Here is a 25179-nt window from a genome sequence, read left to right as displayed (position 1 = left end):
ACACCGTATTTGCGTCATGCACTTTAATTACTCCTGAGAAATTAGTCGGAGGGAAGGATTCAGTTCAGGTGACTGTGTTGGCCAAGCAACAGGGCTTTCCCGACCTATCATTCTGAGGAGGCAGTTAACAAGGTAAGCTTCGCTTGTCAGCTATAACAAACGAGATAAAGAGCCATGAAGTTCTTGTGTGAACTAGAATATCTTCAAGCAATCCTAGCAAAGGATCTTAAAAAAAAAAAAAAAAAAAAAAAGTGTCAGTAAGCATGGCCAGTCAACCACAATGAAGGAAGTAGTCATTAATCACCAACTGCAAGACTTCTTTTTTTATAAATATATCATACAGAAAGGTAATATCTAATACTTGCTAAGAATTTTTTTCCACCAAACTGTGCAAGTTGTGCAAAGTTATGATACCATCTAGCACAAAGCATGCATCATCATGAACTGTGCACCTTGCAAAACACTATCTTCGGCAAGACAACAAAGGAGTCATGGACAGAACTATTGTCATTGAGGGTTCTATGCTAGAGTCATTTACTGAACTTTCTGCATATGAAAGGGATATAATTGCTGTGACAAAAAAATGCTCAAATCAGATATCTAGAGAAACCATAGGCATGTGTTCGGTACTTGCCCATAGACCTCCTTTACTACGTTATGAATTTCGTTCTCATCATCTTAATGGGCTTTACAGTCATCCAGGCAGCATTACAGACCAAGGTATTTACATCCTTAAAGTGCATATCAATGGTCATAAATGTTCCTATCAAATTCGTGATAAAATCGTCTTATCTCAAATTAATTTTTTCCGACGAGTCTACACGTCCACAACACGCTACCCGAAGGATCGGGTAGAATCGGTGGAATAAATTACCTGCTAAGTTAGGTTAGCATTAGCATTAGTTGAGGCATATGATGCAAGAAAGAAAGCTTATAAAGCATCAGCCAAAAAAAAACCTTCCAATTTCACACATCCGGTCACTCCAAATGTTTCTCTAGTTCGTCCTTAAATTTATTTATTTTTTTTATTTATTTATTATTTTTTTTGTATGAAAACCCCAAAAACGAGAGTTATTAGAACCTACAGTACTTAGTACCGTGCTTGAGTTGGAGGTCGAGAAGATAAGAGAAGATATTTGTTGACATTAGACTTCAACTTATGTAAACTGTAATTTTCAGGAAAGACATATGAAGGAAGGTTGTTCGAGAAAACGGCAGTTCAATGAATAAACGAGAAGACGAAAAGTTGATTCTGTGAGGTTGAAGTTGGACGGTAAATGGATGTTGGCTGGTGGCAGCACGTGTTCGGACTGTTTTGAAAGAGAGAGCGGGAATTATAGAAGCCAATTCGCAATAACAGTGTCAATGGAAGTATCTGTTGAAAAGGCATGCAGCAGAAACAGTACGTCTATGAGACAGCGAGTGGAGAGACTCTGTTAGAGATGAGTCATTATTAACCTAACTGCCCTCTTCTGAAGGGAACGGCGGGTCCCTAGTGTAATCCGCAGTTGCCTACACTTAGCCCCGAGGAGGCAGGTCAGGCAGTAGAGGATTCGCTTAAGTGCTCTGGCAGGCCCTGTCACCTATATTCCGAAGATATTAGAGGCAAGGGCCTAAAAAAAATAAAATAAAACAAAAATAAAAAAATAATAATAATAATTTTAAAAAATGAGAGACAAATTAGAATAAGGGTAGAGTCTGAAGGATGGGGAGACAGGTAGAAACATGGGGATGATAGGGAAGACAACCGCAACCTGGTCAGTGGAGACAAGCCCCACGAGGAAAAAAGTTGGAGCAGGGAAGGGCGGGGACGTGTGTGTGTGTGTGTGTGTATACTGGTTCAGGGTGGTTCCCAGGCAAATGCCCTTCTCCACCTAAATCATTTAAAACAGAAAATCTGTAAAGCGGACCTGATAAATAAAAAGGTAGCTAAGAAATAAGAAGACAAAACATATTTTTGAAAAGAGAAGTAAAGTAAAAAAAATTTTTAAGTTAAGTTAAGTTCATAATCTAAGCTAAGTTAAGTGTATAAACAAGAAATTTTGAATAGGAAAGAATAAAAGTAAATATAAGAGAGATGTTTGTGAATGTAGTATGTTGTTTATATCAGGTCACTTTGCCATCAGAAAGCAGCTGAACTCTTCAATTGCAATCTGATGCCCATCCCTGGCACGTGGAGCCGGACCTGGTTCTATTTTTAAAAGCTGAAGCGCCAAAGCGCAATTAAACACTCAACAGAGAGAGTGCTAGACTGTTGAGTGCCAGCTGTCCAGCCTTGGGCCGCCCAAACCCAAGAACTGAACAACAACCGAACAAAAAAAAAAAAAAAAACCACTTAAGTGGTCCATGCCCAGGAGCCCCAGACCCGACCAAAAGCTTCCAGGTCTCAAGCTCCCAAGCTCTGATGCAATCAATGAAGATTCTGGTTGTAGACGCCCAATTCAATGTCCGTGAGGTTTCGTATGATAGATCTTTTAGGGAACACAGCATTTGCATACTCTTGTAAGGCCTGAAAGTTGTTAACTCCCTGCACCAATGTATGTACGTTATCTTCATTAAAATTAGCTATCTGTTTCCCCAAAAGACACCGTTCAGCATTATAATAAGGACAAGAGAACAAAATATGCTGCCAAGTCTCTGCCGCTCCACAAGAACACCGTGGATCCGGCTCCAACCCTCGAGAATACAGTTTATCTCTGATCGACCCATGGTCTGTTAGCAAAAAACTGGTATACATAGACGGACAGAACCACGACGACACCGGTTTAGTAATGGCAAAATCTGCCACAGGAATGATCTTCCTAGTTATCTCTCCCACCTCTGAAGAACTCCACCGTGCTCTCCATATTCCGACCAACCCAGTCCAAATTCGAAGTCTCTCCTCCTTAACTGTAGCTGTAAGATTCAATGACATCCCTAGATATTGTGCATGAATACCTTTCCACATCGCATACATCATTCCTCTATAGACTACATATAAATCCAGAGGTAACAATCCAGCAATCACCTAAAGTGGGACGGAAAACCGTCACTTCCCATCTGCCCAGGGGCGGGGGGGGGAAGGTGACGGATTTTTAAAAGTGAACTGGGAAAGAGTGCCCCGTTCAGGTCGCCAATGTCAACAGTCACTGCCAGGTAATGGATCCATTATCCCAGACAAGTACATTCAGGAGGCTGGCATTTGGTGTTATTTTGCCTCCTCCGGGTGTTTCTTGGGTCTTCCTTGCTTTATCAATGGCCATTATCTGGAGAGGTCAGGTCCAGTTTAATTGGTTCAATTAGGACTAAGTCACAGTTAGGTGTTGATGGTCTAAGTTTCCATTTCTCAAACACAACCATGGTGCATCTCCAGTGACTGTGCTGGTTCCCGGTTGAAGTACGACACATTCGGTCTTGTTAGATCGCTGCTGGTCAAGAAAGGGAGGTCGTCAGCGAACAGTTTGATTTCACTCACATTGTTCCAAGTAAGTAATTGGTAGTAGTATATGTCAGTACTCAGTGGGTCTTTAGAGTATTCATCCATCCGGTAGGTGTTGTTATTCTGAGAATGTAATTTTAAGTTCAGGGTTTTCAAGTTAGGTGGTTTCAATTCCTTGTGTTTCTCAGTGGAATCATCATTATTTTGTCAGTTCGTCCAAATGGTTTGTCAATTTCTAGTCAGTTAAGAGTACAGCCATATAGTCAGTTCCATGGCGTGCATTTAAAAGGTCCATGTCAGTGTCTGTGAGCTAACAGTTTCAAGTCCAGGGTTGTCAAGTCGGATGATGTCATTTTTTAGTTGCATTTCCCTGGAGCCCGCCAAAAAAAAATAAAATAATAAAATACTTGAATACTTTTGCCTTTCATTAGAAGTATTTATTTTATTGGTCATTTATATCAGGGCAGTTTGTCTAGGTAGTTTGTCCATTTCCGGAAAGCAAATAATTGTTGACATTAACTGGGAGCGAAGGACCTCATAATGGGTACAGTCAAACATAATGTGGTGCCAGGTCTCTGCCGCTCCGCAGGTGCAGCATGGGTCCTCGATGGTCCCAAAGTTGGTTAATTTTTCGTTGAATGATCCGTACCCATGTCAGTACGTAAGTTGTGAATAGTAAGGGATGGAACAAAGTTGAGGGCTTTGGATACACCCTGTCAATGCTGGGTAAGAACTTTTTTGTGATTCAGGGCACCGCCCAAGATACGGAAACGATATTCCACGGTAGGGCGGATTTGCGATTTATACACAGTGAACAGCTGTTTGGAAGAAAAGTAACGGCGAGAGCGAAAGAAAAAACCAAGTTTTTTAGATGCAGAGGAAGCAATATTTGTAAAATGCTTGTGCCAAGAGAGATTAGAGGTTAGGGTAATCCCCAAAAGAGATAAATCAACTTGCCTAGAAATCGGAGTGTCACCAAAGATAAGCATAGGAGCAGAAGAATCCTTTTTGCTAGATATAAGACAAGATTGAGTTTAGAACGATTAAAATCAACTAAGTTGTCTTTGCCGCATTGGAAAATTACCTGGAGATTGGCATTTAAGGAATTGATAGCGGATATTCGAGAAGTTGGAGCTGATTGAGTTGGGCAGGGTTTCTCAAACTGGAAAGTGGAATGCAATGTGCTATTATCGGCAAAACTATGGATAGGATTTCCAGTCAATGGAAGAATGCAATTAATATACAAGAGAAAAAGAGTGGGGGAAAGAACTGGACCTTGGGGGACACCAGCATTAAGGGAGAACTTAGAAGACAGAGAGCCACCTGCCACCACCCTCAGTGTGTCATCAGAGAGAAAATTGGGTAACCAATTACAAAAAAACAGTTGGCAAACCATAAGATGGAAGCTTGTTTAAAGACCTTTATGGAAAACACTATCGAAAGCCTTTGAGATGTCAAGAGCAACTGCTTGTGTTTCACCGAACCTTTCCATTGAATTTGTCCATAAATGGGTAACATAAGCCTGAATATCAATAGGGGATCGACATTGAAAAGAATCCATACTGGCGATCATTCATAAGATGGAAAGTTTCTAGGTAGTTTTAGAGTTGGCGGTTAATTGATTTCTCCATTACTTTAGAAAGAGTAGAAGTAATTGCAATGGGACAATAATTGGATGGGAGGGATTTGTCACCCTTTTTTAAGAACTGGCCGGATACGAGCAAATTTCCAAACAGAAAGAAAAACACCTTTGGAATAAGAAAGTGAAAAAAGGCGGCAAAGAACAGGAGTAAGTTCGGGAATACAGGTTTTGAGAACAATTGGAGAAACACCATCAGGACCTGGAGCTTTCTTTGCATCAAGATTCGTCAAAATCCTTCTAACATCATTTTGACGATAGATCACAGGAGGGATTGAATGGAGTGTGCTGGGTGGTGGGAGGTGTTTTACCACGATCCTTAATACATAAGTTGGAAGAAAAATGGGATGCTTGCAGGTCAGCTCTTTATCCTTGGCCGAAGTGACCACAGAACCATTTGGTTTTGACAGAGGTGGGAGCAGAGATAAGCAAAAGTTGTGGGCAATAGCTTTGACAAGAGACCAGAACGCTCGGCTACGATTAAGGCAAGAATCAAGTTTTCTACTCTTAGCCTGTTCAAAATCTAGTTTAGACTGATTAAAAACTGCTTTAAAATGAAACTGAAGAATTGGAAACAAGCCAATTACGATATGCAACATTCTTCTTCTGAACGGCCTTAGCACATTTATTGGAAAACCAAGGTTTAGATAAAGGACGAGATTTTAAAGTGGAGTGTGGGATAAAGGATTCCATTCCTACAAGAATAATTTCACTGACACGATCTGAGCAAACGGTGACATCAGAAGTTTTGAAACAGTAATTTAACCAAGGGAAAGAAGAAAAGAAATCTCGCAGGTCATTTCATTTTGCATTCTTGTAATGCCAAACAACACGATGTTGGAAATAGCCATGAGATAAAGGCTCCATTGGAGATGAAACAATCACCAAGTTGTGATCTGAGGTGCCTAAAGGAGCACTCACTTTGACGGTCTACTTAGAAGGGTTGTTTGTAAGAAAAAGATCAAGGGTGTTGGCTGTATGGTTAGGATTGTCCAGTATTCTTGTAGGTAAATGAACTGTGGAAGGTCATTAGTAATTGCATAAGCCTCAGCATCTCGACTAGCTGGATCGGTGTGACTAGAAAACGGAAGCCAGTTGGAGTTGTGAACATAAAAATCACCAAAGAAAATGACCTTACTGTTAGGAGAGTTGGACTGGAGAAAGTCAAATTGCAAGGAGAGGAAGTCAAGAGCTCCAAGTGATTAGTGTAGTTGGGAGAACAGTAGAGACAACAGCTGAATTTGACAGAATGAGGTAGAGAGATTTTAAGCCAGAGAAGATCTAAAAGAGGAGATTCCAAATTACAAGTCTCTGACAGAGAATATCGAATAATTTAAGTTATAAATTTCCAGTACAGATGGAAGTCTGTTCTAACAATCAACTACCCACTGGCTAAAGGGAAACTTCTGCACATCTGTTCTACAACTGTCTTTCCTCAATTTGAATCTATGCTTCCGCAGGTTCTTAATCTCAGCAAGTGGAAGTTCCCATCAGCATTGAGCCTGGTCAAACCATTCAAGGCCTTGTACACCTCAGTCATATCACCTCGCAGAGTCCTATGATACAACTTACAGAATTCAAGCCTCTCCTGGTAAGTTAAATGCCCTTCTTGTTGTTCTTATTGCCCTGCCCTTACCTGTACTCGTTCTAGGAACTCTACATCCTAAAATGAGGTCTCCAGACCTGTAGGCAGTACTCAAAGTGTGGCTTGACCATTGCCTTATACAAATGTATACTCACCTCCTTGTCTCAGCTAGCTAGCAAAATTCCTGTATATCATTGACAAGACTCTATGATCTGTACTGCAGACCGTCCGCACTACTCAGAGAACTTCATATCCGACTACACAATTACCCTAGGTTTTTTTCATTCTCCGCCTCCCTGAATGTATTACCACACAGTTGGTATGTTTCTGTTGGGTTACTGCATTTGTCAACATTAAATTTGTCAACATTAAATGGTCAGGCCACGCCTTGAGTACTGCGTACATGTCTGAAGGCCTCATTTTAGTAAGAATGTAGAGTTGCTTGTGCGAGGACAGAGAAGGGCAACAAGATTAGTGAGCGGAACAAAGGGGTGGTCTTACGAAGAAAGGCTTAAATTTTGAAAATTGCAGGGTTTGGAGACTAGACACCTGTGTGGTGATCTGATTGAGGTGTATAGGCCTTGAATGGGTTGAGCATGCTCAATTCTGATGGGATTCTTCATCTTGCTCATTACGAACCTGAAGGGGCATTCATATTGAGGAAAGATAGTTGCAGAATAGAAAAAGTACAATATTTCGGCTGAGCACAGGATGTTTAACTGTTCCTCCAGTGATCTTAACAAATTGACACGCTTCTTCATTCCTGGCTCTTATTTTGCATTTGCAATAAATTTTGCAACTCTCCAGTATATCCTCCGTGATCTCCTTTGGCTTTAACAGTTTGAAAAACGGTTAAAAATGTGCCCTCGCCAGAGTTATTTGAATGCACAATTTTAGAAGTAATTCACTCGTCAGATGGCGTTGTGGTAAATGATTAGCTTTCGTCTACTTCCTTTTTTTGAATAATCGTCATGGTACGTATTGAAATCTTTGAAATCTGAAATAGTTATAAAAATGAATGAGTTTATATTGGCGTAATTGCTTTTTTATATCTTCACTGTGTTTCATTGCTTTCATAGTTTTTAATAATTTCCAATATTGTGTTATGTGGTGAAAGGCTTTAATTGTTAGAGCAACACCGTTTGTCTGGAAAGTTGTGTTGCTTTTTTGATATTTTGTTGAATTTTCAATCTCTGCAGTTTGATGAGAAGTGATAAATGTTAAATGTGATCGTTCTATAGTTTTATTCGCCTTTCTTTCAAACAGTTTTACCGTTTCTGGCTCGTATTTCGATAAAAACTATGGAAATAGTTTGTATTTCCATACAAACTGTAGAAAATGGGTTTCAGTGTGATTTCTTAATGCTATCAGTTGAAAGTTTTATGCTTGGGTAACATATAAGCGCGAATAATAGTATTTGAGACTTTTTTTTTTTTTATTTAAGAAATTTGTTCCTAAGGGGCTCACATCTGGTGAGTATGGGCTTGGCACACTCAAGGTCCTGAGTTCGATATCATTCTCTTTCTTAGTGATTACCTTCTACTTCTGACACACTCTCTCTCTCTCAGGGTGTCAGAAGGAATTTTTTTTTTAGCTGGTGCAGTATAAGCCTTGGCTTCCTTGCCCTATATGGCTAGTAATAATAATAATAATCTTCCTGTTTAAGAAATGTAAATGTGGAGTATGAACCTTACAGGTTAGGAAGTTCATACCCAATGATTATATCTCTTATATATCCCATGATGAAACCTAATAAAGTCTCACAGATTGTGAGGTTTTATTAAGTCTTCCTGTTCCAACAGAAGATGCTAAGGATCAGCCTACTTCATTATTGATTAAAGATTCCTCCCCCCACACACACAACATGAGATATGTATATTATGTTTATAGATTGGAGAATAATAAAATTGGTATATATTATCAGTGGAGTCCCTAATTGTGTATTTTATAACATCCAGAAAAATGACGCCAGATAAAATCTTGCATGCCTTGCCCTACTGCATATCACATAGGATTTGTTAATTAGAACTACAAGTGATAGAGTAAATTTCTCTAGTTGTGGAATTGCATTCCAAACAAGACCTTTTCAAATGCTAGCAAATAGTAACACCACTATACACTGGCACCTCCGGAGGCAGGTGGGCAGGAGCAGTGGTGCGTGGCACACTTTTCTTGATTGGACTGGGGTTCGAGCCCGTGACCACCAAATATGGAGGATGTAGAAAGGTCAGGGAATGACCACCGCATATCCCCGGAGCAATATGGCCTTAGTTGCTAATGCTCCTAAAAACCAAATAACAAACAAAACAACACTATTCCACTGAAGTGGTAAACGTGCCACAGTAGTTTTGCCTCTAGTGGTCAGGCATATTACTGTCGTTTGTTTTTGTTGGCCTTTTATGATCAACTGTGCCTTTAATTGGTCTTCCCGATCATAAGGTCTGCCTCAAGGCAATGTGAGTTATTAGTAAAGCTAACTGATGCAAGGAAGCAGACTTCTGCATTAACCTAAAAATAAAAATGAAAACAATATTCATATTATAACCATCCTCATAAGTTAACTATCCAGAGTTGTAATAGCTTTGTTTACCTTTTTAATCTTTCAGTCTATTGTTCCTCGTTCCATGCTTTATCTTAACCTTACCCTTTTTACAGACCAAAAGAATAAAGTCACAGATGTGTGTGTATGGTCGGTGTAATTGGCTCAGCAAGTTCTGAGTTTATTTGACAGCATATGTCAAATCAGTTGCATAGACTGAGTCTATGCAATTGATTTTAATGGGAAGTTATTTTGAAGGGACAAAAAAGTCCCATTTGTACGATAAATTTATTTATCATTTCTACTGGGTCACTCAAACTCTGCTATCAGTGATACTGCTATCATTGGTCTTACTTGATAATAGACTATACTCAGTTTTTTAATGAATTTGCACATGGAAATTGCTGCAGGTATCCATTGTATTGGGAAGACAAGGCCATACCATTGAAATCAGCAAAATGATGCTGATTAAGCACGAATATAACTGGACGGTTATTATCTCAAACAGTGGCTATTTGGAGCCTGCAAGGGAGTTGTTTTACAGCAAAGGAGGGATGCAGAGACTGCTTTTAGTAATACATGATTACCTGACTACTGTAATAACTTTCAAATGGCCATCATTTGAAGGAACTTCTGATATTCCCAAAAAAAACAATTTGCCCACAGAACAGAACAGTGATCCTTAGTCTGAATTTGGCGAATCCCATCATTGGAGCAACTACCAATCACTGAAATTTTACAACAGAAGAAATGTTATTTCTGCATTCATTGCTATTGTCAATTTTTTGTGTGTAATTTATTATTATATATTTGTCATTTTGTGCTTCTCAGTGCACCATGCAGTCTTCTAGAAACAAACTATATTGTCTTTTTCATTCTTTAATAATTTCATAAAGTTCATAAATATTTCACTTCATTAAAGATCGCGTAAGGTAAATGATGGAAAATGAGACCAGTGAAAGTTGAGCACATTTGACCATTAAGTATCTGCCTTTTAATAAACCTTGCAGCCTTCCAGAAATTAACTGCAACTATTTTGTCTTTAATGATTCCATAAAATTTTTCATAAAAACTTCATTAAAGAATTAGTAAAGCAAGGTAAACAATGAAAATGGACATTAGATTTTATCTGATTGTCATTTATAGCAGTAGATCTGTTACTGCAGGCTCACTGAGAATACCACTGGATTCAATGGTGAGAAGACCACTTGGTCTTTGTAGGAATTGAACTTGATTCAGCAAAGTGTTTACTGTTTCTGGGCCAGACTCCTGAGCACTCATGCTCACAATGGGTATATCATAGTGCATCTTTCTGGAATCTCATAGTTTTTGACAAATGGGCAGTATTCACAAATATCTACAGACAATGAAGTCTGCACACAAAATATGGAAAATATGTAGATGTGGATCAAACAAAAATTGATAAGACAGTTTGGTACTAGTAAGGATTTATTTTTGTTACACTTGTAAATACAAGTGTAACAAAAATAAATTTGTTTTATAGCCGGTTTTGTTACATCGATATGTTTTCTGTCATGTACATCAGTGGGAACTTTGCATTTGAACAAGTTTTATATGCAGTAGAACCCAGATAAGTTTTCCTCTGTACTAAGTTTGGTTTAAGTACTGAGTTTAAGTCCCAATTTCAACTCTATATATTGTAATGTATTATTTTCCTGGGTAAAAAGTTTGTGATAAAGAATACCAGTGTATTATTATAATGATGTTTTCCCACTTAATACATTTTTTAAGTATAGAAATTATTTTTAATATTAAAAATATTAAACAATATAAGCATTTGGTAATTGATCAAGTTAGTGCCAAGCATCATTTTAGTTTATAGTACAACTACTGAAGTAGGCGAAATTGCATTGTTTTTGATATACAGCAATACCTCGCTTAGCACAGCTCAAACAGCACTGGTTTCACTATAACACGGTTTTCAATTAAGTTTAAGTCGAAAATTTACTGTATATTAAAACTCATTCAATAGCCTAGACACACACTCTACATATATGCTGTTGTCACAGCCTAGGTGCACATACATATATGCTGCTTTGTCGTAGCCTGGTTATGCATACATATATGCTGCGGTGCCAACTCTATTGTCTCACATGCATATGTGCCAGTAGCAACGTGCAACGGTGTTCAGTATTCTTAATTTTATCCTGGCGATATAGCTTTTCAAACTTTTCATTTCACAATTTATTTTTTTACTCCTTTAAATATGATTTCAAATATATTTGCATCTTGGCTAGAAAATGCTACCAACAACATGTGTTCTTTTTGGTAGCATATTTTGCCCTATTTCGCAAATGATTTCACTGGTTTAGAATCCCAAATTCAGATAATTACAGAAGACATTGTGAAGATTGGAAAAGACTTGGGATTCGAAACTTTGGACACTGCCAATGTATGTCACTACATTGACTCGCATGCAAATGACTTAAACGACGCAACTCTTCTTTAAATTGATAAGCAAACCGCATATGAAGAAAAGGAAAACAATTCTGAAGTGGATAACGCTGACATGGCACCAAAAAATTTAACAGAAGAATTGGATCAAGTTTTTTGGGGGGTTGACATAGTCTGCGAGGCGATTATGAATGGAGATCTGGATGTTGAACGTAGCACCAAGAAATGGCAATTTTACAAGATGGGATTCAATGCTACAAAGACTTGTACTCCGAGAAAAAGAAGAGACGACTTCATGAAATACCTAAATAAACAATAAAGCTGTTTTCTCATCTCATGATGTTACCTTTTCATTAATAAAATATTTGCAATATTTTTTATTTCAGATCCTTTTAATTAGTTATGAAGTGCAAATTATTTATAGATTTGTTATAATTTGTTTATAGACTGCTTGTTTCTCTGGTATGCATTCATTTAAAACCCATTATAATTATACCTCAATCAGCACGGTTTCACATAACACGGAACAGTTTTGGTACCAATTATGCGGGTATTGATGTACATGCATCTCATATTGTGAATGCCTTCACAAGTTGTCCTGGTATTGCGCTACCTCCAATAAGCAACACTTGGCCAATGGATTCTCGGTGGATACCACTGAGATTAATAATTAAGAAAAAACCCTGGTGATATCTGCCGGATACCACCGGGTTTTTTCTTAATTTTGTTTCACAATTTCGTCAGTACATCTCACCACTCCGACTTCAAACAAATCTCTGCATGATGTTTGAAATTTTTGGAGACTCTGAATTCCGTGTGCTGAAAAAATTTGTATGCGTGCCACTTTGGTCACATGTGCCATGGGGTTCGCCACTCCTGTTTTAAGGTATGTTAAAACTCCAAAGGAGCTCATTCTTTCAACTTGGTAATGAGTTTAATGAACAGAATGTTAAGCAATTAGAAATTCTCAGTTTAATATGTGTCTTTTCCTTTTTATTTGTGTAGTTAATATTTCACACCCTTAAGTCATTTTCCCTTCGAAGAAGTTCTAAACCTCCAGTCTCTTGGAAAACTTCTTATCAGGGTTCTACTGTATATTGTTACTCACTGCAAGTTAATTTCACATTTGTGGAGGTATTCAGATAGGACATCTTTTTTTTTTTTTTTTTTTTTTCTTCTTCTTCTTTTTTTGCTACAGTAATAACAGTTACATCATAATTGGCAGAAAAGGCAAAATTTCTAAATTAAATTTATGTCAATGTTTAAAATTTAAACAATCAAGGAAGCCTGAGGGTTCTGCTACACCAGCCAAAAAAAAATTCTGAGTTACCCTGGGGTGGGGGGGAAGAGAGAGAGAAAGACAGACACTAGAAGGGAATCATCAAGAAAGAGAAAAATGATGATATCCTCCAGCTCAGGACCCTGGGTGTGCCAAGCCCATACCAGATATGAGCCCCTGAAGTTATAATCGAGGAAATGAAATCTTGCAGTTTAGAATCAGTTTTTATCTTTAGTATTAATGCTTTCAATTTTCTGCAGTTTAATCAAGCGAAATGGGTTTCAGTAAGATTTCAGACTTTTTTCTGCTCAGAAATTAGTACTTAGTACAACTTAAGTTAAAACTACTTTGGATGAATCAATTGAATTTGATTTGTTTTATAAACAGTATTATATTGCCTCTTAATTCTTTTCATATTATCATGTGTTTAATTAATTTTGTATTGTGCATAATAAAATAGTATTCTACATGTTGATATACATTATATTAATACAAGGGCTGTCGAATAAAGAAGGATCATGATTTTTCTTGAACAACCAAGCTGCATCATGTACCAACTGCACAGTTAATTGTGTGCACGATGTGACCTTGGCAGTCAGTCGAGTGTATGCCTGTTTAGTTTCACCTATGTAACAATGGATGTGACATGCAAGGAACAGATGCTGCTCTCAAATATTGTTTCTGTCTCAAGAAAGCATCAGCTGAATTGTATGAAATAGAGGCTTGTGAATCTATGCTTCTATATAGCACAGCTTGCAGGTGGTTTAGAATGTTTAAAGATGGATGTGATTCAATCACAAAAATCAGTGGTCCTGGAGCTCCAACCACTACTGTCCAGTACTCCAACTGATACTGCTTCTGTAAGCATGAGAGATTGTTGTATAACAGTAAGGCAACTGGCAGAGATGTTGAGAATAACAGTAGGAAGCGTACACAGTATTCTCCATGACTGATGTTTGGGTTAGCTGGGTTCTAAGACTAGAATCCAGAGCTCACATACAGGTTACTGAAGATGGCGAGATTCTGTATAATGTGATAACAATGGATGAGACATGTCTTCATCATTTTGACCCAGAGAGTAAGCAACAAAACTCTGGAAGTTATCACCAGCACCAAAAAAAATCAAGTTGTAGCCTCTGCGAGAATAGTTTGCCAGCATGTTGTGCCATGTCATACAGCTGTTACAGGACACTTACTATAGACATGTACTGCACACTTTCAGGATCATATTCATTGCAAATGGCCACAACTGCATGCAGGTGGCTGGATGTTGCATCACAACAATGCAAGACATCGCATTGTTCACAGCCACTAAGTACTTTGCCAGCATTAATGTCATTCGCCCTATAGCCTTGACCTTGCACCCTACGTTTTTTTTTTATTTTTTATATTTCTAAAGTTAAAGGAGTTGCAAGGAATACATTTCCGGTCGTCAGAAGTTGTTGTAAAGCAGCAGTTCTCAAATGTGCATTTGAGAATTTTTAGACATTTCTAAGGTATTTGAAAAATTGCAGAAATGTTGAAGTATGTGCATTTCATCAAATGGGAACCTCTTTTAAAAGGACCATCAAAATATGGATGGTTAATAAGGGTATGTTTTGAAAAAAAAATACGATCATTCTTTATTTGAACAGCCGTTGTAAATATAATATAACAAGTTTTTGGCATTTTGATGCATTTAATCTGATGAGTGAAATTGTTAATACAATTTGGTTGGACAATCCTGCATAAAAGGGAATGCATTTACAAATTTTATTTTAATGTTTTGTATAATCTCTTCCAAAGGTAATCACAACCCAATATACTTCTTGTGATTGCAAGACAGAGGAGAAAAATTAAGTTCCATTTATATTTGTTGTGGTATATTAGTTATAATGTACAGTTGTAAGATGGAATACACAAAGAACAGATTTCAAGGGGTGAATCATTTCAAGTTTGATAGAATATTTATTATGTAATTAAGAACTTAATTTACCTGATGGCATTACTGGTTAATTTGTACAAGGAGTATTGTTGTAAAGTTTTTATATTAACAAAAAAATAACACTTCAGAGTTTTTTGTAATTTAGTGGTTACAGTTTGCAGTAGGAGCTACGAGACCATGCATTTTATCTGGAAACTTTGGAAAAATCCTATTCTCTCAGTCAGAGACTGGGAGTAGGATATTTAGCCCTTATTGAAGAGGTCTTTAAGAGTTTCTCTGGTCTCTGACACGATTCAAACCTTGGCATTTCCACACAAGTGACAAGAACTTGCTGTCCTTTTATAGATGGCACTAGCATATATGTTGTACTTAGTATATTGTGCCTTACATCATTAAACAGATGGAAAGATTTCTGGAATTTTGAATATGACCATCCAGTGCTGGTCCCAGAATTTTTTTGAAGTGGGGAGAGAAATTAATGCTTAACTAGTAGTATAAAATCTACATAAATATTTTTATGTGGATTTTTATGAAATAGTGGGTGATGTAGTCACTGTCAGACTGCCACTGTGCTTCTGATGCAGTAAATCGATATATAAAAGATTAAAAATATATAAACACAAACATCTTTCTTAGTTTTCAATATAATTTTTTTAAATGAATTGTTGATAGAGGCTCTTGTTGAGTAATGCTGCTCCTTCAGATTATTGTTGCACTCAAATAATACATAAATGAAGAGAAAATATACGTATGTATATATACAGCACTATGTACAAGTGAGATGAGCCCTTATTTTGTCTGGTGCTGTGGCTGTGACCACTTATTTTTTGCAGAGATGTTGACCCATCTCCATTTTTTTTTTTTTTTTTTTTTTATTTATTTAATGCTAAACCCTTAAATTCTTTAATGTAATAACTATTTTTGGTGACCTGATTTTTCTCAAGAATGTTATTTAATAAAATCTTTTTAAAAATTATTTTTTTAAACAAAAAAAAAAGGTTGAATGGTTTCAACTTTACATGTAAATTGTAAACACGGCAAGGAAGCTAAATCAATGTTATTCACCAAAATGTTGATGAAAAAGGGGTCCTGCTTATAATTAGTGTGCACTTTGAGGCTAGTCCTTTCAGACGTGCTCTGATAGGAGTTTAGCCGACCGGGCTAGCCGGGTGAGTAAAGTGCCTGCCTGGCAACCCAAAGGTTGTGGGTTCGAATCCTGCCTCGGGCTTGGATCAAAGTACTGCAAAAAAAACCTTGGGAGGTGTATTATGGCCACAGAAGCCAATGCGCCAACAACTAACTAAAAAAAAAAAAAAAAAGATAGGAGTTTAGTTTGTGTTTAACATTGTTTTCCCCCTGTCAGCAATGTTTTGATTTTCTGAACAATAAACATGTACGATAAAAAAAATGTCAATATTTATCAGTAATCTCTTCCAAAGGCAGTTATATCTCTAATTAGATATATCTGCAAGACAGAGGAGAAAAATTAAAGTTCTGTATACAAATAATTGTATGTTATATTTTACATACAGTGTCTGAAAACAAAACAGAGTACATAAGCTACATACATAATTCCATGAATTAATGGTTATAAAATGACAGATGTTAGTATTAGTAGTAGCAAATGATGCAAGGAAGCAAGCATATAATGTATCAGGCAAAAAAAAAAAAAAAACTGCATCACCTGACCATCTCCAATAATTTGTCTAGTTCTTCCTTGAATTTGTTCAAACTACCTACTTTACAACATCAGCTGTTTGTTCCTGTAACCATCCTTCCCCAATTTGAATTTATTCCCCCCCCATTTGTGAGCAAGAGGAAGAATGCCATCAGCTTGCTTTGAAGCCTTAACCCCTCAATCATATCACCTCAGGGTGCCTAGTCTCCAGACACTGCAATTTGCAGAAATGAAGTATTTTTTAGTAAGAACACGTTTGTTTCTTTCATAAATCTTGTTACTGTTCTGCACTGAAAGGACCTGGTTCCTGGGCAACGCGACACTGAATCTGCCACTTTGCAGGTATGTAGGTACACTGCATTCGCGTAGGTGGTAATTCGATGTCAGTATGGATAAATGAGTTAAACAGACTTTGAAAGAGCAATGATATGGGTGCCTGACGTATTGGTCACTATTGTGGAGGTGGTATAGAAATTGCACTATCCCTGTTCGTCAGTATCAAGAGTGTATTGGGAATATGCTATTTCCAGAAGAATAGCATCTCGTCGGAGACAGCACTGTGGGCAGAGAAAGGTGGTGGATGAGCGTGGCCGTCGATGTTTGTCTCTTAATGTTTCAGCCAACCGGAGAGCGACAGTGGCACAAATCACCGCCAAGTTCAACTAGCAAGGTGCCAAGACCATTGGGCAATCATTAGGCGCAGTACATTATGGGAGCTGCCGACCCACCAGAGTCACATTACTAACACCATGACACAAGACTCCAATGTTCTTTTGCCCAGTTACTCAACTGGGCAAAAGAACATTGGGACTGGATCTTGGATAATTGGAGATGGGTCTCCTGGTCCGATGAGTCCTGTTTCCAGTTATTTCAAGCGGACGAGAGTGTGCATATCTGGCGGAAAATGCACGAAGCTATGCACCTGTCATGTCAACAAGGAACTGTTCAGGCAGGTGGGCAATCAGTAATTATTTTTATTATTTATTATTATTATTAGCCATATGGCACAAGGAAGCCTGAGGCTTATGCTGCGCCAGCCAAAAAAAATTTCTCAATTACTCTGTGAGAGAGAGAGAGAGTGAGAGTGAGTGAGTGAGTGAGTATGTCAGAAGTAGAAGGGAAGGGAATCACCAAGAAAGAGAAGAATGATGATATCCAGCTCAGGATCCTGGGTGTGCCAAGCCCATACTCACCAGATGTGTTGAGCCCCTTGGGTTATGGTCTGGAGTGTATTCAACTAGCACATGTTGGAACATCTGGTACGTCTAGATTAATCTCTGAACTGTCCAGGTTACGTGTCAATTCTTGCAGACCATCTGCATTCCTTCATGGTCATCATGCACCCACAGTTCAATGGACTCTTCCAGTAGGACAGTGCACCTCCCCACAGACCCATTTTCACTAGAACATGGTTCGAAGAGCATTCCGCAGATTTTACCAACATGGAATGGTGGCCTTCCCATTCACTGGACACGTACTCTGTGGAGCATCTTTGAGATGCTGTGGAAAGGTCCGTTCACGCTTTGGGTCCTCCACCCAGGAATGTGATGGAATTATGGACAGCGGTGCAGCAGGCATGGATGGAAATATCTGTGGAATGCTTTCGTGAACTAGTGGACTCAATGCCTTGCCGTGTGACTGCCTTGATCTGGACAAAAGGTGGGCCTATCTTTACTAGGTAGGTATCCCATGATTTCTGTCCACTCAGTGTACATCCTTCCTAATGAGGTCTCTGTTACTCAAGATACAGCCTAACCATTGCCCTTTACAATGGAATAATCACCTATGTGACTCTATATGTTTATTATAGTATAAAATGAACATGTACATTATCAGAATTAGGCAGAATTAATAACTTCTAGCTAACAAGCATTGTAGTGTAATTTACTGGAAGTTATGGTGATTGTAAAGTATAAAAATATAAACATGCCTTTCTTGGATTTTTAATCACAGTTATAAACATATGTGACCATTGTGTGTTCACATGCAGATATACATATTGTGTAGCCATGGAACCCAGAATAATTCTCGGTGAAAATTTTGATGCATCTGCCTGGCATCACTTAACTACAGTCCTAGTTGAAGAACCTTTAAAAAATTTTCCAGTCTCCAATGGACTTTGAACTTTTCATCTTCCTCGTTTATTTATTCAACTGCCATTTTAGTGCGGTACCTATAGTATGGTAATAAGCACTATAGGTTCTAAACACCTCTTGTTTGGGGTTTTCATAAAAAAAAAAAAAAAAAAAAAAAAAAAAAAAAAAAGTGCAGACATCTCAAAATGAATGATAAAATGGTGAGCACACAATTTCACAGATTGCAGTGAGGTTTGTATAAAATAATTAGATAATGACACCGGTGTCTGCCAGTTTTGCAATAACTGCAGGCAGCTTTCATTAAAAAAAAAAATTGTCTGATCAGTAAAGCTTTATTTACACTCAAGCTTTATTTTATTAACATTATTTTTGTAATATAGGTAGGCTGACCCTTTATGCAGCAATCAAAAAAGGACATTTTCCTTGAAACAGTTCTCAGACTTGCACTTTCGTTTTGGTGACATTACTAAAAATGTCTTTAGAATGTACAAGCTGCTTGCTTACTTAATCTTGATAACTGTCACTTTTTGGTAATGAGACTGGTTATTTGAAGGCATATATTATCTTTTTTATCCACTCCTGATTAACACGTGGCTTTAAAAAATAATTCATAGTGGATATAATTTTAATATATCCCTTGAGCAGTTGCAAAAAAAAAGTTGCAGGTGAGGTATTGCATAGCATGCAACACTTAATTTTTTTTGAGGGGAAAGGCAAAAAATAGTTAACTGGCATACTCAAAAATGTTCTTTACTCTAACAGTACATTAATTAAGGGTTGTGGTAAGCAGCATGAAAGAGTAACTAAATAAATAAATGGCAAAAAATAATTTTTCATAATCTAATAACTCAATTTGCAGTTGAAGGCCCCTGCTGGTATCCAAGATGAGAAATTGAAATGAAGATTACAGCTCCATACCGGTTGCCTCAAGATGAATCCTCTCAACGTCTAAATCTGCCCATTTGTTGAATTCAGCCAAATGTGAGAGTTGGTATTGAAATTCAGCTTTTATGAAAGGGTTCTGTTTTACACATGATGGTTTTTTTCAGCTGGTTAACCTTTTGGAACATTTTTATTGTTTGTATTATTGGTGCTCATACTGTTGAAATAATGCTAACTTAGGGAGATATGTTGAAGTGGTGATTTGATGAATTTGGTTAGTTTTAATACTGTATTAAATGATTTTTTATTATTATTTTTCTGGAATAATTTTTAAAATTTATATTTCAGGCTAAGGTGAAGGCCCGTGAACTAAGAGGGAAAAAGAAAGATGAGGTAGTGAAACAGCTTGAGGAGCTCAAACAGGAATTAGCAAATCTTAGGGTTGCTAAGGTGACAGGAGGAGCAGCTTCTAAATTATCAAAAATGTAAGTTCACTGGCTCATTTCCCCTTCTGACATACTTTTGAAAAAAAAAAAGATTGATAGACTATCAATTATACTGATCAGCAAATTTTCAGTATTTTTTCTATATTGTTTTGCATGTGTGGAATGTTTTGATATGTTGTTGCCTAATTAGTCACCACAAATCCATTGGTACTCCATGTAGTTGATTTCAATAAGAAGCTTGCTTCATGTTAATGTAAACCCCAAACACAAGAGGTATTAGAACCTATAGTACTTAGTACCGTGCTTGGGTTGGAGGTTGAGAAGACGAAAGAAGGTATTTGTTGACATTGGACTTGAACTTCTGTAGACTGTAATTTTCAGGAAATACGCATGAAGGAAGGTTGTTCCAGAAAACGGCAGTTGAATGGATAAACAAGGAAGATGAAAAGTTGGTTCATGGCTGGGAAATAAATTTTCAAGATAATGCCCTAATATGATAAATCTGCAGAATGAAAGAAAAACTTGTAAATGGAAGCAGGGGTTCCCCCTGACAGCTGGTTTTAAAGATTGCATGGGCCATTCTGCAGTCAGGGTAGTGGTGGGCCCCAGAATTTATAATTTTGCCTCTATGCAAATGGCACTGTATAAATTTGAAGTCATCAGCAAGAGCAGCATGTTATTTTGTAGTCAGACTCATTAAAGCTGCCTGTTTAGCACCTTTTTTTCTTGTTTGTAAATTAGCTGAAGTTTTTGTTTAATAGAAAGAACAATCCTTTTCCAGTTTAGCGTGATGTATTCAAATAAATAAAAAAAAAAACAAAACAAAGATTGAGAGGAATGCAAAAATTACTCTACAGTAGCAAACCTGGTGATTTACCAAAATAAAACTAGATGAAGTAGCAAGGAAAGGTGGGAATGGAGTTTCTGAAAAATTAGAGGATCTTGTCTACAAGAACATTACGAAATATAAATAAGCAACACCTGTAGTAGGTTCTGTGTTTTTTAATCTACTCAGATTTTTGCAAGTTGTCAAGACCTTGGTTAATTTGCTTAACTAGATCAGGGATGAGTAGTGTTTATTGCCACAGCAGCTATGGCAAAAAAATTAAAATAAAATCCAAGGGTGCTTTGTGTTTACTATAATTTTTTTTTTTTTTTTTTTATCTCTGTACCACACAGTACTGTACTCTGGTTTACTTTATTTACAAAAAATGGTGCACTTAAATTCTTGCACTATATTAGATAAGAGGAACAAATATCTTTATAAAGTAGTCTTTATATATATATAGTGGTAGTAGTAATGGCTAATGATGCAAGAAAGTAAGCTTATTACTGCATTAGCCAAAAAAAAAAAAAAAAAAAATTCACCCATCCATGCATTCCAAGGATTTGTCTAGTTCTCCCTTGAATTTATTCAACCCATCCACTTCCACAACAGATGGTGGCCTGTTCCAACAATCAACCACCTTCTGGCTGAAGACGAACTTCCACATATCTATTCTGCAACCATCCTTCCTCAGTGAATCTATCCCCTTCGTGTATAGTCTCAGCAAGTGGAAGAAAAACATTAACATTCACCTTACTCGATCCATTTGAGGCTTTAAATGCCTGAATCAGATCTCCCTGCAGGTGTCTCTTCTTGAGATGCTGCAATTTACAGAAATAAAGCCATTCTGTTAAGCACACCCCTTTGTTCCCCTTACTAATCTGGTTGTCCTTATCCGCACCCATTCCAGCTGCTCTACAGTCTACCTAAAGTGAAGCTTCCAGACCTGTATACAATACTCAAGATGTGGCCTAACCATGGCCTTGTACAGCATCAGCCAAAAAAATCCCACTTTACCTGTTTGTTGCCTCCAATAGTTTGTTTAGTTCTTGAATTTATTCAAACTATCCATATCCACAACAATGGATGGAAGTTTGTTCCAGCAGTCAACCACCCATTGGCTGAAGAAAAACTGTTCTGTACATCTATTCTGCAACCATCCTTCCTCAGTTTGAATTTATGCCCCCTCATGTGCATAGTATGAGCAACATGAAGAATCCCATCAGCATTGAGTTTGTTCAGTAAGTTCTATGCCTTCAACACCTCAGTCAGATCACCTCCCAGGTGCCTAGTCTCCAGATGTTACAATTTGCAGAACTCTAGCCTTTCTTTATAAGATCACCTCTTTATTCCCCTCACCAATCTTGTTGCCCTTCTATGTACCCATTCCAGCAGCTCTACATCCTTCCTAAAATGAGGCCTCCAGATCTGCAAGCACAATGCAAAATGTGGTCCAACCATTGCCTTATACAATGGGATAATCATCTCCTTATCCCTTCTAGCAAAATTTTTGCATATCATTGACAAAGTGCCATGAGCCGTCCTGACAGCTAGTTTGTCCTGCTCAGAGAACTTTGTATCAGACTGCACAATTACTCCCAGGTCCTTTTCATTTTCCACTACCCATATGCAGCACTTTGCATTTGTCAGTGTTAAACTTCAGTTGCAATTTCTGGGCCAATATGATTCAAGGATGCCAGAAGTTTTTGCTGTGCGAGAAAAAAAAGTTGTGTTTTCCAATGTTCCAAGCTGTCAGTCTCAGTTACAACCACTCAGGAAAATTCCTGTAATTCAGTCTATAACTCTTATCCCCCCCTTAATTTGAATTTATGTTCCTTTGTTCCTGCATCATTTAATGCTGTTTCTCTTTCATTTTGATATCCCCCCCTCTCTGAGTCTTATAAATCATAAGATTTCAAATATACCAAGTTATTAAACTCTGTAGCTCGCATCAATATCTCCTTATATAGGTGCACTGCACATCTCTGGACTTTTCAAGAAGTGCTTAGTGTTGTTTTAGATGTAGCCTCCATACTGGAAACAGTATTCCAGGTGTGGTCTCACATTGCATTATAGGTTGAAATTATAGCCTTTTTCTTTGAGCTGGTTACCATGTAGCAACACATGTTTAGCTTGATTGTCTTTATATACGAATGAATGAGTTGCCATGTCGATATTGTTTACAAGCATAGTAATATAAAAGTTGTAATAATCAACAAGTCTTCAATGTTGTTCACAAATACCAGTACACAATCTTTTGACTTAACAAATTTTTCATTGTGATTGGAGCGTTAAAGAATTTTGGCTGAAATTCCCGCCCTGCATGGTCAGCTCTGTTGCTACTTGAGTGAATAGCCAATTTAATAACTAAATTTGCTAATTATTGTGAAGGGTTTTCCAAATTTACTCATTCTTGTAAAAGTAGCCTGGAAGTAGATGGCTGGATTTTGTATGTCAACTGTAACAATGTAGTTTGGCATTTTGTGAAAATTTCAGTTTGAGATTTTTAGTCCTCAGTTACCACTAATATTAAAATAGCTGGTCAGGCTCTCCATAATAAAAATTTATTATGAACACTGAGCTTTTGATAAGAAAAGCTAGGGAAGTAGAAAAAATTTAGGTTTGAGAGCACTTGCTTGAAGGAAGCACAGATGTGATCATGTTAAAACTGATGGTGATACAAATGCAGACCGTGCAAGGTTTGCGGTGACCGTTGTTAAGCACCTTTTCTTAACAACTGCCAAGCAGAATTTTTGCCATCATTTTTGTTGGTAACATTTTGTAATTTAGATCATCTTTTTTTTTTCTCTCTGATGTCCAAGCTATCCATTACTTGCTTATAAAACTTTCTGCACCATCAACTTTTGCCAGAAGAGCTGCTTTTATGAATCTAATGATTGGAGTTCTGTGGTGTTTATTCCTGCATAAACCACAGTAATGATGCATTGTCTTCTAATTCTGGTTTATTTAAATTGGAGCAAGAACTTAATATTCTCTCACCAATTTCTAGTTTTCTTGCCCATACCTAATTCTGACTGTCTTGATGTCTGTGATACTGCATATTGCCATTGGCATCTGAAAATATGTTTTAAAGAGAGATCACTGATGAGACCTACTGTTATGCATTTTTTTATTTAGCCAAAATATTGTAATTCTTTTTTCTTTAGAGGGAGAAATCAGTATTTTCCATCTACGTCTCAATCTTTTATGGGAAAAGGGTGTTTTTGTGGTAATCTGTGTAATGAGTAGAGCTTGTATTGTTGTTTGTGAAGATTGGTTAGCATGAACTACAGAGTTGAGCATTTGAGGCCATTCCATTGAAAAGGGAAGAACAAAGGTCAAAAGTGATTTTTTTCCTTTTATTTGTCTGTCTGTGATGTAATAATGCTAATGTAATAATTGGAGTTTAACTTCAGTTTTTTGGTACTCATGTTTTTTTTTTTTTTTTTTTTTCTTCTTCTTCTCCCCCTTCTCTCCTAGAAGAGAGATGTGAAGTTTTAAAGTGATTTGTGTTTTAAAATATCGAAAAATTAAGTATAAGCTGAAATAGAAATATGATTTCCTCTGTGTGAATAGAAATTATTGGAATGTAGCTATAGGAAAGGCAAGCATATAAGTCAAGCTGTTGTCAGATTTGTTGATTGTCTTTATATGCATTCGGTTGACAGAGCAGTTTTTTGAGACTCAAACCTTGCATTCTGATTATTTTTATTTATTTTTTTTAATCTTGGTGCCAATATTTGTCAAGTTTGTCATTGTAGTATTTATTTTTTGATGCAATTTGTTGAATATTGTGCCTGAAAGCTTCAAAGGTATGCAGGTTATTATTCTTTTAAGTGACTTAATGTATCCTGACTACAAATTAAAATTAGATCATTTAAATTTTGAATATTCAAAGATGTGATATTAAATTTTGCTGTATAGACATAAATTAGAAAACTGAATAACTGTTTACTTGCCTTTTTAACTAAAAGTGAATAAATATGCTCATGTTATTTTTATTATTATTTTAACTACACCAGCCATGTTGTGAGAAAATCCATTGCTAGAGTGCTGACTGTAATCCACCAGAATCAGAAAGAGAACCTCAGAAAGTTATATAAGAATAAGAAATATAAACCGAAAGACCTGCGTCCCAAGAAAACAAGAGCAATGAGAAGAGCCCTTACTGACCATGAAGCTTCCCTGAAGACAAAAAAATTACTCAGAAAGATGCAAACATGGCCAATGCGGAAGTATGCTGTTAAAGCCTAATTTGTATATTTGAAATAAAATGTTAATGATGTATAAACTGATTTCGTTCTCTGTTTAGTAAACCTCAAATTTTTTTAAGCAAAATTCGATTGCTTTATACAAGAGCTTTTAGGTTACGTAAAATGGAATTTGTTTTTATCAGCATGAAAAATCAGACCAGGTGTAGCTTGCTAAATTTCATGGCTTGCATTCCCGTAC

The 25179-nt window shown here is 37.1% G+C and overlaps 1 protein-coding gene across 1 annotated transcript; it reads left to right on the top strand.

Moving 5' to 3' along the window:
* Positions 1 to 7532: 7532 nt before the first annotated feature.
* On the top strand, positions 7533 to 25018 carry RpL35 (Ribosomal protein L35). The gene is made up of 3 exons (XM_090371408.1): positions 7533 to 7616; positions 19804 to 19940; positions 24750 to 25018. Exons 1-3 carry the CDS (start codon positions 7614 to 7616, stop codon positions 24979 to 24981), a joined length of 372 nt encoding a protein of 123 aa, XP_090227534.1. The 5' UTR covers positions 7533 to 7613; the 3' UTR covers positions 24982 to 25018.
* The last annotated feature ends 161 nt before the right edge of the window (positions 25019 to 25179 follow it).

This window comes from Mastigoproctus giganteus, chromosome 4, assembly GCF_048544385.1.
Source record: "Mastigoproctus giganteus isolate SK-2022 chromosome 4, ASM4854438v1, whole genome shotgun sequence".
In the NCBI taxonomy this organism is placed as follows: domain Eukaryota; kingdom Metazoa; phylum Arthropoda; class Arachnida; order Uropygi; family Thelyphonidae; genus Mastigoproctus; species Mastigoproctus giganteus.
Note: the sequence above shows the minus strand (reverse complement) of the source record. Positions and strands in the feature narration are given on the sequence as shown.